At 47.9% G+C, this 12,141-nt stretch overlaps 1 protein-coding gene across 5 annotated transcripts in view; it reads left to right on the top strand.

Moving 5' to 3' along the window:
• The window catches only part of MSI1 (musashi RNA binding protein 1), a 48,930-nt gene that overhangs the window by 8,875 nt on the left and 27,914 nt on the right, over positions 1-12,141 (top strand). For all 5 annotated transcript variants that reach the window (XM_075059859.1, XM_032787666.2, XM_032787668.2 and 2 more), the window contains exon 6: positions 611-703. In XM_075059859.1, the coding sequence (XP_074915960.1) occupies positions 611-703 (93 nt within the window). The remainder of the gene's footprint in view (positions 1-610; positions 704-12,141) is intronic.

Raw genomic sequence — 12,141 nt, forward strand, 5'->3', positions numbered from 1 at the left:
GTGACGGGAGGGTGGGGAAGGAGATGGCAGCACTCTGTGTGTCTGCAAGAAGGTTTGTGAAAGTGGGTGACTGAACGATTAGTGGGGAAAGACTTTAACATGCTGTACCCATCCCCAGTGGGTAGATGAGAGATTAGTGGCTGTGCCCTGGCAAGTCTCACGGGCAGTTGGTGAGCGTGTGCATGTGAGGGGTTAGGAAGGGAAGGGGTAGGAGACAGCAATGTATGGTGACCAGACAGCAAATGTGAAAAATCGGGATGGAGGTGGGGAGTAATAGGCGCTTATGTAAGAAAAAGACCCCAAAATCAGGACTGTCCCTATAAAATCGGGACCTCTCGTCTCCCTACAGCAATATGGTCCATGTTTGCGCAGGTCTGAGATTGCACTTGAGTGATGGAGTTTCACAATATGAAATTTCTGGGGCCTGAAATGTCCTCCGTTAGATACAGTGTTTCATTAGGGGACTCTCTGCTCCATTGCTGCGGCAATCTTCCAGTGGAATACAGTGCACAGCATGTTCTTCAGCTTACAAAAGAGGAGGTTTTGGAGACAAATCTTGTTCTCTGCTAACTCTGTTTCTCCCACGAATCCCTGTCTTCCCCTTTCCCAGATGGTAACACGGACGAAGAAGATATTTGTGGGGGGTCTCTCTGTGAACACTACCGTGGAGGATGTGAAACAGTATTTTGAGCAGTTTGGGAAGGTAAGTCTGATGGGCGAAGTTGGATCAGGGCTGTTTCTCTGCTGGGCAGGAAGGGGTGCTTCCTGGTGATCAGGTAAACCACAGGTCAGCAAAAAGTTTGGGTGGCTGGAATTTTCATGCAGAGGGTTGTGACCAGGTGTGCCTGCCCTGTAATGATTTTGAACAGAAACCCCTTGCTTGCTCATGGAGTGGATGGAACCTGAGAGAGGGGAGGCTGCGTGCTCTGCCCCCTCCCCTGAATCTCTCCAGAGATGCCTCTGAGGCTTTGGAGTCCCATAGACTCATAGTTAAGGTGTTTTGAAAGCTGGCTTCCGTTCGAACCCTAGATCTGAACTAAGAAGATCATCTGATCCAGAACCAAACTGTGTAGCTTTGGCCATTTCTGATTCTTAGCCTTATGGTTGACCCCTTTGTAACTTTCTGTTAAAACAAAATCCTTTGGGCTGAAACTTCTCTTGCTGAGTCTTGGGCCAGAAGTGACAGTTTTAGGAAGCTGGAAGAAAATCTGTCAAGCAAGCTGCCCAAAGCTCCAAGTGGTTCTGCATTTTACTATAGCTGGTTTATGTCAGCTGATCATTCAAAACCAGATGGGCTCTTCTAACTCCAATTCAGTAAGTCCTCAATGAGCACACGTGCCTGTCACATGCTGGAAAACAAGTGGGGTAGAATTTGAAGTGATAAAGATCTTCCGTCTTAGCCTGTTATGCACTGGGAAGAGTGAGCATTTTGTGGTGTAATAGGTGCTGTATAATGTTACTACTGTCACCCTGAAGGGTGCTTAAAGCACTTTATACACTTAAGAAATAATGCAGGTTATTACAGATAGGGATTGTTTTGCTCTACTGCTTCTAGGGTGGAGCACAGTAACTGTTTAATTATCAGTGCGCAGAACCATTGCACAGTTGTTTAGGACAGGAAGTGAAGGATACCATAGCCAGTTAGAACTACTTCTTGGGGATTTTAGGGAGCCAGAATGTAATTATCTACGTTGGAATCTTGCCAGGACACAGGGATTAGCACCCTAACTTTGGCAGAAAATGCCATGCAATGTTGAATGACCATGACAGATGAGACTTTAGTATCTGTGTCTCTTCTGAAAGAGGGCGCCAGCAGCAGCCCAGAGGAGGGCATAAGATGGTTTTATGGTGTGTGAATGCCTTAACATTTGGAGAGAAGAAAATGAGTTGGAAGAGAGTATCATCACCAATCGGCTGTGTCATATCAGTGTAGCTTTCAGGAATTCTTTATCACCTATAAAGTTAAATTCTTCTTCTTGGAGTGTTGCTGTCCAGTACCTTTTGCTTTGTCTTGTAGAATGAATGATACGTGCATCCTGGGATGAACAAAATATACATCACAGTAACTTGCAGCAGCTTAATGCTTCCAGTCAGTCTTGGGAGAAAGGGGAAGTGTTCAGTGCTCTGGGAATCAGTATCCACGTTAGTCACTTCTTTACATTTTTTCTGTATTTTAACACAGAAAGTAAATGTGCTGTAACCATATGTCCTGTTCTGTGTTGATGTCTCGAGAGCACCATTGCAGGAGTCATGAGTCTGCTCAATGGTCACAGAACCGTTTTGATCAGTAGTTGAAAGTCAGGGGCACACTCCTCTCTTAGCCTTAAGTTCCATAGAGCACAAATACCCTGCATCTGGTAACTATCCCTCTGCCTTCCAAACAGTGTCACAGAACCAACCTCTCCCTTCAGTCATGTAAGACACACAGCATTTGTACATAGCTTTAATGTACTTTTATATTTAATTTTAGGAATGCACACTTCTCCTTTTTAATGTCTTGACTGTTTTGTCAGGGTTTGCCCAAGAGAGAGAATGCTACCAAAAGACTGGCTTTAAATAATGCTCCTCTTGTCCTATGTTTCCTACTCCATAAAAGCAGGAAAAGTGCCTTTTGTGCCTGGGGAAAATGCTATGATGGCTTGTAAGGGCCCCTTCTAAAAGGGCCCAAAAAGAAAACAGCAGAATTTCTTGCTGCCATAAGCTTTGGAGGCGCAGGAGACCTTCTGTGGAGGAATGTCTAGGGCTGTGTAATGTGCCTTTGAAACCTCCCTTAGAGTGGAAGCCAAGAGAGAGAACACGCACGCAGAAAGGGAATGTCCACAATTAAAAGATGCCCCACAAGGAACTGCTCAGATTGGTTCCCCGAGCTAAGGCTCCAGGTTCCTTGGACAGGGCTGGAAGGAGAGCTTCATGCAGTTCAGTAACCCTCATGGCAAAAAGGAGGAGTGCTCCAGAAAGCATCCTGCAGTTAGAGCTAGGTTAACTCTGATGTAATTGGCCTGCTCGGATCATAGGAGTCTGCCACAAGGAAGGGCCTCTTAGATCTGGGTTGATTGGATTGATCTTCTGCTTCAGAGCATCCTTCTGATTCACTTGGCCACTCCAACAGAAATGCACACCTTCAGAGCTCTGGTGCAAAGGATTCCTAGACTCTAGGACTGGAAGGGACCTCGAGAGGTCATCGAGTCCAGTCCCCTGCCCTCATGGCAGGACCAAATACTGTCTAGACCATCCCTGATAGACATTTATTTAACCTACTGTTAAATATCTCCAGAGATGGAGATTCCACAACCTCCCTAGGCAATTTATTCCAGTGTTTAACTACCCTGACAGGAACTTTTTCCTAATGTCCAACCTAAATCTCCCTTGCTGCGGAACAAGAAGCAATGGGCATACACTATCATTAGAGGCTAAGGTGAACAAGTTTTCTCCCTCCTCCTGATGACACCCTTTTAGATACCTGAAAACTCCTATCATGTCCCCTCTCAGTCTTCTCTTTTCCAAACTAAATAAACCCAATTCTTTCAGCCTTTCTTCATAGCTCATGTTCTCAAGACCTTTAATCATTCTTGTTGCTCTTCTCTGGACCATCTCCAGTTTCTCCACATCTTTCTTGAAATCCGGTGCCCAGAACTGGACACAATACTCCAGTTGAGGCCTAACCAACGCAGAGTAGAGCGGAAGAATGACTTCTCGTGTCTTGTTTACAACACACCTGGATGTAAATGGATGTCCCCATTCTCCATGCCAAACCCCAGCTTCTTCTCCCAGTGGGATCATTTCCGGAGAGGCTCTCTCCAAAATGGTCTTCCTTTGGCCATGTGTGGATGACTCCTTGGTGTTGTGGTTCTGAGACAAGCCTGTGCCACCTTTCAGTCTTGGGGGCTCTCAGCTCCCATGAGATCTGAGTTCAGGATGGTATGATATCCAGGTCTATGAAAAGAGTGTTCCGTACCAGTCAGCTATGGTTCTTCCTCATGGGGAGCCTTATTTTAATACATCATCATCTTAGGAACCTTGTCATCTTGGAGAGCCTCGTTAAAGAGTTACCCAGGATCTCTTCCTTAGAGGTACTCTACCCCTTGTTGTGTCTGGCCCTGTGGTCCTCCTGCATCTGCAATATCTTTAGTGTAAGAAATTGAGGAGACCTCTATCTCCTCTGCCAGGAAGTCTCCTCCAAAGAAGGCAGTCTCTTTCGGGACTACCTGACCTCTGTCTGACCCGACGTCCAGTAGCACCACTGATCCACAGGACATTGGTACTCTGAGAGGCAGGAACTGGTGAGGACTATCTTCTACGGTGCTGTGATGAGACTGCCGTGACTACTACTTCCCCTCCTCAGTGTGACACCAGAGCCTCCCAGGATTTGGCAGGCAGCATCTGGCCTTTGCGCCTTGATTTGTCAGACTCCTAGATCTTTCTGCCAGTTTCCAGGGAAAGATTTGGATTGTTCTTCCAGAATCCTACCCCGAGCTCAATTGTGCTGTCAGCTGCAAGTGAAATATTTAAAGCCGGGAAGTTGTCATCTACTTCTGGGGACAAGGGGCTCAAACAACTGAATGTGTTAAGGTGCAAGGTTAACTGCTAGGCAAGCCTGATGCAACAAGCCTAGGAATGTGGAAGATTCTCCATCACTTTAAATCTTCAAATCAAGATTGGGTGTCTGTCTAAAAGATATGCTCTAACTCAGCCAGAAGGCATGGGCATGATGCAGGAATTACTAGGTGAAATCCTGTGGCCTGTGTTATGCAGGAAGTCAGGCTAGATTATCACAGTGGTTTTACCGGTGTTAAAATGTATGAACTCTCCAGCTGTCAAGGCTGCCAAGATAGCTATTGCCAGACATAAGTTTTGTGCCTAATCAAAGGCAGGATCTTGAGCTCAGCACATTCATGAGCAGAAAAATAAAAAAACAATTCAATGAACAAATTTGAAATTTGTGTTGCTGGGTTTGAAATGGAACCACTTTGCATTTTGATCACAATTTTTTTTTAAATTTCAAATCTCTGAAAAAAAAATGGGTTGCCACTGAGAACAAGTATATGAATGATTTTTTTTTTTTTTTAAAACTTCTCTGACCTTTGGCAAAAGAAGTAGTGTATGTAGGGAAAATACTAGCTGTTGCTCAATAATTAAGGGGGGAAATGGAGGGAGAGAGTAAAGACAACCTGCCAAAACTTCAAATGTTTGTTTTGTTTTTGTTTGTTTACAAAAAACTGGAAAATTAAAAAAATCAATATAAAACAGCTTTTCCTTTCAAAGAAAGGCCATTTTTGTTTTTATTTTTAAAATGCTGTGAATGAAAAACACTGACCAGCTCCCTTTATGAGGAGAAGATACAGGGATGTGTGGAATTGTTTGAGGAAGGCCAGGTGTCCAAGCATACTCCCAAAGCTTCCACTGATGTCTCAGACTGCACTATACTAGGACTTTGAACATACTTGAGTCCCTTAGGAAACACTCTTGGCTCCAAAACTCTCATCTCCACCAAGCCAAGGTCATGGATCTGCCTTTTAAAGAAACCAACCTTTTCCCCTCTGGGACAGAGGTTCTGGAAAGGATTAAGGTCATGAAATCCATGGAGAGGTGTCTGGACTTGAGTCAGCTTTTATTTGCAGGAAATAGTTTAGATTTCACAAGGCACAATTTCAACAGTCCTTCCTGGAATCACGGTACCAGCAATAGGACTAGACAGTCTTTTTTTTTTTTTTTTTTTAAGTGAAATTTAAAAAAAAGAAACCATCAGAGGAGGAAAATACCTTCCACCTCAACCAGAGCTGGTGCTGCATCTAGTTCAGCAAGTGAGAGTATGCCCCAGAGGACCTCAAAGCAATTTTGAAGGACCCAGATCCTCAACTTCTTCCTCTTTTACCTCACCACTTGGGAACAACTCCCTTTTTTATTTTTAAAGGCATCTGAGTAATTTCTTTGGACTGCTGGGTCCTAGAGCTCACTGCATGGAGGTACTTCTTCCCATTCATGACAATGAGAGAGCTCAAGCCCTCTTCCCTTTTCAGGGAGCCTTCTCATGAGGAACTTTGTGAAGAGCTCTTGGGCCAGTTAAACTAGAATTGTAGAAATGTTGTTTCCTTGTCTCAGAAGGAATGATGGTCTGCACCCAATTCTAGAAATTGGAACAACTGAGCAATTACATAAGGAAAATCCTATTCTGCCAGGTTTTCCCTGGAGAGATTAATCCTGACTCCTAACCCTCCAAGCTGGTTTGAGGCCCTTGACCTTCATGATGATTACGTTCACATTTTGAAAAGGAAAAAGCACAGGAAGTACCTCAGAGTTTTGTGGTAGACGATTACCAATCAGTACAAGGTACTCAACCCTTCAGGCTGGTTACAGCCCTCAAAGTGTTCACCAGATCCATGGAGGTGGTTGTGACTTGTCTATGTTGCCTGGGCCTGCAGGGGTATCCATAGCTAGATGACTTGCTTATGAGAGCTCAGTCTTTCAGTGAGGTGACCCATATCCTGTGCTCCCTCTATATATCTCCCAGTCTGAGAGTAAACAAGGAAAAATCTACCTTTTGTCCAGCCTGGGTTCTCATCTTCATAGTGGCCACGTTAAATTCTACAAAGGTTCTAAGTTGCCCATCACAGGCCAGGTTTTGAGATCTCATCCAGGCAGTGAACCTAGCCAGGTCCAGGTAGAAGGCCCTGTGAGATTTTATCTTTAGGTGTTGGGCCAGATACCCGCCTGCACCTTTGCGTTACACGCACATCCATTAGAAGGCCAGGGATGTGACCATTGCAAGGGTAGTTGAATCATGTACAGACTAGTATTTCACAGCTGGGAAATGAGTGTTTCCCCACTCCCCTAATCAAAAACTTTTGTGGACGTTGCTGGAGAATGTTTTAAAAATAATGTCCTTCTCCCCTGCTCATGGTTGGGAGAGCACAATTAGGATCCTTAATTGTCCACAGTCCACTTCAGGGATCAAAGCTCTGCGTAAACTTGCTACAGCAGAGGCTTGACAGACTTGCTTTCAAATCCTTTCTTCCACAGATCAAAGGGCAACTGATGCAAATTTTTATTCACAACATGGTTGCAATTTACATCCCGAACAGATGGGGGGAATTTGATCACCTCCATTGTGTCAGCAGGCAACTTGTCTTGTGGCAATTCTACATCTCGAACAAAGGGATTCCCTTTACTCTGCATCTGGCAGGCACAGAGCCAAAGATGCTGCAGCCAATGACCTGAGTCAGAGAAGCCCAGATCAAGAGTCTGAATGACCACTCATACTGGTGGTTCATCTGATATTTGCCAGGTGTAAAAGGATCTGCTCAAGAGCAAGCAGGCACAGGCATGCCTATCAGGCCCCTTTCATTTACACGGGGGGAAAGGGGCTCCTGTTCCTCATTTTACTGTCATCCCGAGAGCAGTGAGAAAGTTTCAGCAGGACAGAGTCAGCGTGGTCTTCTTAGCACTGGCATGGGCTCAGCACATCTACTCTTGGGAGTTTCTGTCCCTGTGCATGGATCAAGTAACCATTTACTCCTCCCCTAAATCAAGTTGTGTTGTCCCAGTAGTTTGGTTAGTACACTAGGACCTCATGTCATTTCACCTGGTAGCATGGCTGTTAGTTTCCAGTTCATCATGATTTACTACATCCTGTTCCATCCAGGGCTTTGGAGCTGTCCGACTCCGCTCCAGCTCCAGGCAAAAACCTGCAGCTCCACTGCTCCAGAGCTGCGCCGCACTCCAGCTCCATGCTCCGCTCCAAAGCCCTGGTTCAGTCTCTTTCTGAAGGTCTCATTCTTTGTACCCATGGGGAAGCCTCCAGTTCTGCCTTCAAAGTTCCTTTTTGAATATTTGTAACTTTCACCAAGATGTACACCTGCAGACTCTCACTCCAAAACTTGACTGGATTTTCATCTGAATCAGTCTCTGCCTATCCCTCCCTAAACCCCATGACTGTATTAGTGAGCTGTTAGCTGATGGGACTAGGCCATTGAAAAGGTTAAACTGTTGGTGGCCTTTTCAGGAAAAACCTGGAGGCTAAGGCATATCTGCTGAAAGGCTATCTGCATGGATAATACTGTACGTTCAGTCTGGTGAACTGGTTAGCATCCTTCTGCCTAAACATCTCAGGGTTTACTCACCTGGGCGAGGGCAGCTTCAATGCCATGTGCCTATCTGTGAAATCTGTAGGGCTGCTCTGGGAGGGAAGAGCTTCAATTCCTGATCAGCTACCAGAGCTTCTTAGCCCATTTCCTCAGGGAGGACACTGCTAGCAAAACTCCCTAAAGTAGGGCTCAGCAGTAGCAATGCCATGAAGGACTGGAGAGAGGTCTCCTTACCACCAGTTAACATGTTCTCTGAACAGGGCCATCCTTAAGATTATTAAACAGGTGCCCCTATGCCGGCGTAACTGGTGCTCCTACGCTGGCGTATTTGGCTCTGTGAATATGGCCCCTGCCTTCTGTCTAGTAAGGAGACTGCAGCACGTGCTGGATGTGTGGGAGCCGACCTGCTCTTACCTGCTGTCCTGGTCCTAGGTGTGGACTCGGGGGCTAGAAAACTTATTGGGTGCAGAGCTCCTCCCCTCTGCCCCCCTTCTCCTGCGCACCAGTGGCCCCACGTTTACCAACTCCTCCCAGCGCTCCCGGAGCGCTGCAAATAGCTGATTCGTGGCGTTCAAGCTCCAGGAGGGAGGGGGAGAAGGTGGAGTAGGAGTAGGGGCTTGGGAGGAAGGTTGGAGTTGAGGCAGGACCTGAAGTGGAGGTCAGGCACCCCATAGCAAGATGAGAAGTCGCACCTGTGGTCCCGGTGGTGCCCCAGATTTTGGCTGCCCTATGCAGCTGCATATGCCTAAGGGCGACTCTGTCCCTGAATGTATTTCCTCCACAGAGCCACATTATTCCTCCCTCCTCCCCATGGATTTGGTGCCCAACTCCAGAGAAGGTTTCTGAAGGAGCTGGGGGGCTGCTAATGAGGGGGGATCATTATATCCTCTGTCTATAGAATGTGGGACTTGGGGGACATGCGTACGCCCCCCAACTACCAAATAGTGCTCGAAAAGTCCCATTGCCATGTGAGTCCTGTGGCCAAGCTCTGTGGAGGCAATACATTTGGAGTTGATATTTTAACCTTTTCCTTCCCCCATCACGGCTGAGCCTAGTGGCTGAACAAGGAGAAAGACATTATCTAATAGCTATAGAAGAAACTTAAGCCTTGAGCTTCTAATGTCAGGTGTTGGATCACTACAGCCTTGACCGCTAAGCTAAACGCTCATCTGCTGTGTTTCAACAATTAAAACAAATATTTATTTAAGAGGGAGAAACAAGACCATTCACCCAGCAAAACTTTTGTTAATGCCCAGTTACAGTTGTATGGAATGTCCACACCCCATTGCAATTGTATTGTTGGAACTGTAAATGCTATTTTAAAAAAATCAGACAATTCTGAAGTTAATTTTAATCCTTTCCCAGTATCTCTGCCCACCTTCCCGATGTGGGCTGGAGATCACACCCTGCATTCCTGTTCCCGTTGGGCAACCCCTCCTTTTCTCAGTACAAGCTCAAAATGTTTCTCTGCCTTTACACCTCTCAGTGTACAGACCAAAGAATCCCCATACACCCATTGCAAACCACTTTTAACTCTGTCCCTTTCTTCATGGCCAGCATATTCGGAGCAATCCCCCAGCACCAGCCTGTCCCCAGACCTTTCTCCACATCCCTACCTATCCTCAGCTTGCAGAGTAGAGATCCTTTCTACTCTCCCATGCGCACACTGAAACACCTCCCTCTCCAGTCCTTTCTCTCATCTCCTCAACAGGGAGTTGAGACCCCCTTCTGAGATGGGCCAGAATCTCCCCATCCAGCTATGTGGTCCCTGGGCAGGATTACAGAATGAAATAACTTATCCTGATGCATATGCACAAGAGGGCAGGCAGAGTTGATGTGGCAATGGCATGGTGGGGTTATGGTCTCTGGCCTGTGTATGGAGTAGGAGTAGGGACAGGATTCAAGTTGGTGTGGGAGCCTTAACTGAGAATTTGCTGCCAGACTTGAAATTCTTAACTATAATATTTTTATAATGGGTAGTTTTTTGTGAAGGGTGTGTGTGAGCAGAATACATTCCCAACCTCATGTGTGCACTGCAGTGCCCTTTTGTTGGGTGTGTGGTTGAATGTCAACAGGATTTTGTTTTACAGAGAGTAAGGCAGCAAAGCCCTCTCTGGGCTGTGCTTGTTCGTTTTAATTCTGCTGGTTGTGTGCAGGAGCGAGGGAAATCTGGGGTAACTCTGCTCCTGTTCAGCCCAACGCTGTGTCTGTGAAATTGGAAGAAATAGGGGGGTGGCTCTGTCCTCTAGATGACCCCCTTGGAGGGGGGGAGCTCTGGGGAGGTTGGGTGCTTCCCTTCTTCCTCCTCCACTTAGTTTTATGAGATGGGGGGATTTGTGCATCCGTCCTTTTTGATGAGAAGAGTGGGGGTGGCTCATTGCTCCTTCCTTCTTTGGGCAAGCTTATGCTGAAATATGGGTGAGTGGAATCTGGGGACAGGGAGGATGTTTGGAGGCCGGGCGTGGGGTATGGGCATAGATCTGAGCTGCTGTACTGGATATGCTGTGGTATGAGTGGTAGTGTTGCTCCAGCACTGTGCACACAAGGGGAGTGAGGTGGCACTGAGAGGCCGTTTTGTGTGTCTGGGGCGGGGGGTGCAGGCTGCCCTCTCAAACAGGCCTGTGAGGCCGGCCCCTGGTGAGACTGGCCGCAGCAGGGTGTCTTTGTGTCTGTGCTGAGCGCTTTGCAGAAGAGCATTAGAGCTCGCACTAATCTGATCCAGCAGCTGGGATTGGAGGGGCCAGGGTTACCATGGTAATCAGGCCCCAAGAGAAGCTGTCCCCAGCAGCCTCTTTTGTTCAGGCCTAACTCGGCATTGGCAAAGCTAGCGTGGCCCGGAGAAGAAAGGCTCAGGAGAATGGGCCGGGGAGTGGCAGGGATCCCAGCGGGGGCTCTGCCCAGAGAGGCACCCAACAGCCAGCCACAACAATAGCCGCCCGCCAAGGACTGCCACTCACACTTAGCGCTTGGCCACATGAACTTGGCTGCTGGGGCCAGCCGGCCCCACTAATCCCGCCTCCCCTGCCCTGGGTTTCCATGGACACAGAAGCCTATTAAGGACACACATTAGCAGTTGGCGAGTTGAATGCACGCCCGGTGCGGTGCCCGGAATGGCCTGTGCCACTGGGAATGTGCTGAGGGCTGAAGGGGAGCCTGGCCTTCTGCTTTCCAGGAGTGCAAGCTCAGCATCCCCTGGCTTCCATTCCTGACACTGATCTTGGACAAGCCACTTTGCTGCTCTGTGCCTGGTTTCACCATCTGTGAAATGGGACAAATAGTCTTGACACGCACACCCCCTCACAGGGAGGCTGTGGGATTTATTGGTTCATGTCTGTAAAGCACCCATGCTTGGCATTCCTAGGTGCATCTCCCTGGCAGAGTGTGAGCCTCCTGTCTGATCTCCCTGGCCTTCCGTACTGACAGCAGGCGGTGGCAGCTGAGGGCACAGTTAGGCACTTCCCAGGTTTCCCGGCACTTCTCCTATATTGTCTGGATTGCTTAGTTTTTTGCTCTGTGGTTGAATTCTTGCTCTTTCTGCTCTGCAACTGGAAGTTTCTTTGTTCTTGCTTATCTTCCATAATCTACCATGCTCTCCACAGGGTGGTGCTGTTTGAGTCCTGTGTTGTGTAGTTTGAGAAACCCTGTCAGGGTGGTCAGGGTGGGCTCTAGCCATTTCGCCGCCCCAAGCACGGCGGCACGCCGCAGGGGGTGCTCTGTTGCTGGTCGGTCCTGCGGCTCCGGTGGACCTCCCACAGGTGTCCCTGCGGATGCTCACCGGAGCCGCGGGACCAGCGGACCCTCCACAAGGACGCCTGTGGGAGGTCCACTGGAGCCGCCTGCCGCCCTCCTGGTAACTGGCAGAGCACCCCCTGCGGCATGCCGCCCTAAACGCTCTTGGCGCGCTGGGGCCTGGAGCTGGCCCAGAGGGTGGTGTTTGAGATGCAAAGTCCCTCCCTGCTCTGAGCTGCTGGAGTGAAGGGTATCCTGCAATGAGCTCCACTTGCATTTTGTTGTGTGGGTTTTGGAGTGTTTTAGTGTACGTTGTCCCCAGGACACCAGA

This window comes from Chelonoidis abingdonii, chromosome 22, assembly GCF_003597395.2.
Source record: "Chelonoidis abingdonii isolate Lonesome George chromosome 22, CheloAbing_2.0, whole genome shotgun sequence".
Taxonomy (NCBI): Eukaryota; Metazoa; Chordata; order Testudines; family Testudinidae; genus Chelonoidis; species Chelonoidis abingdonii.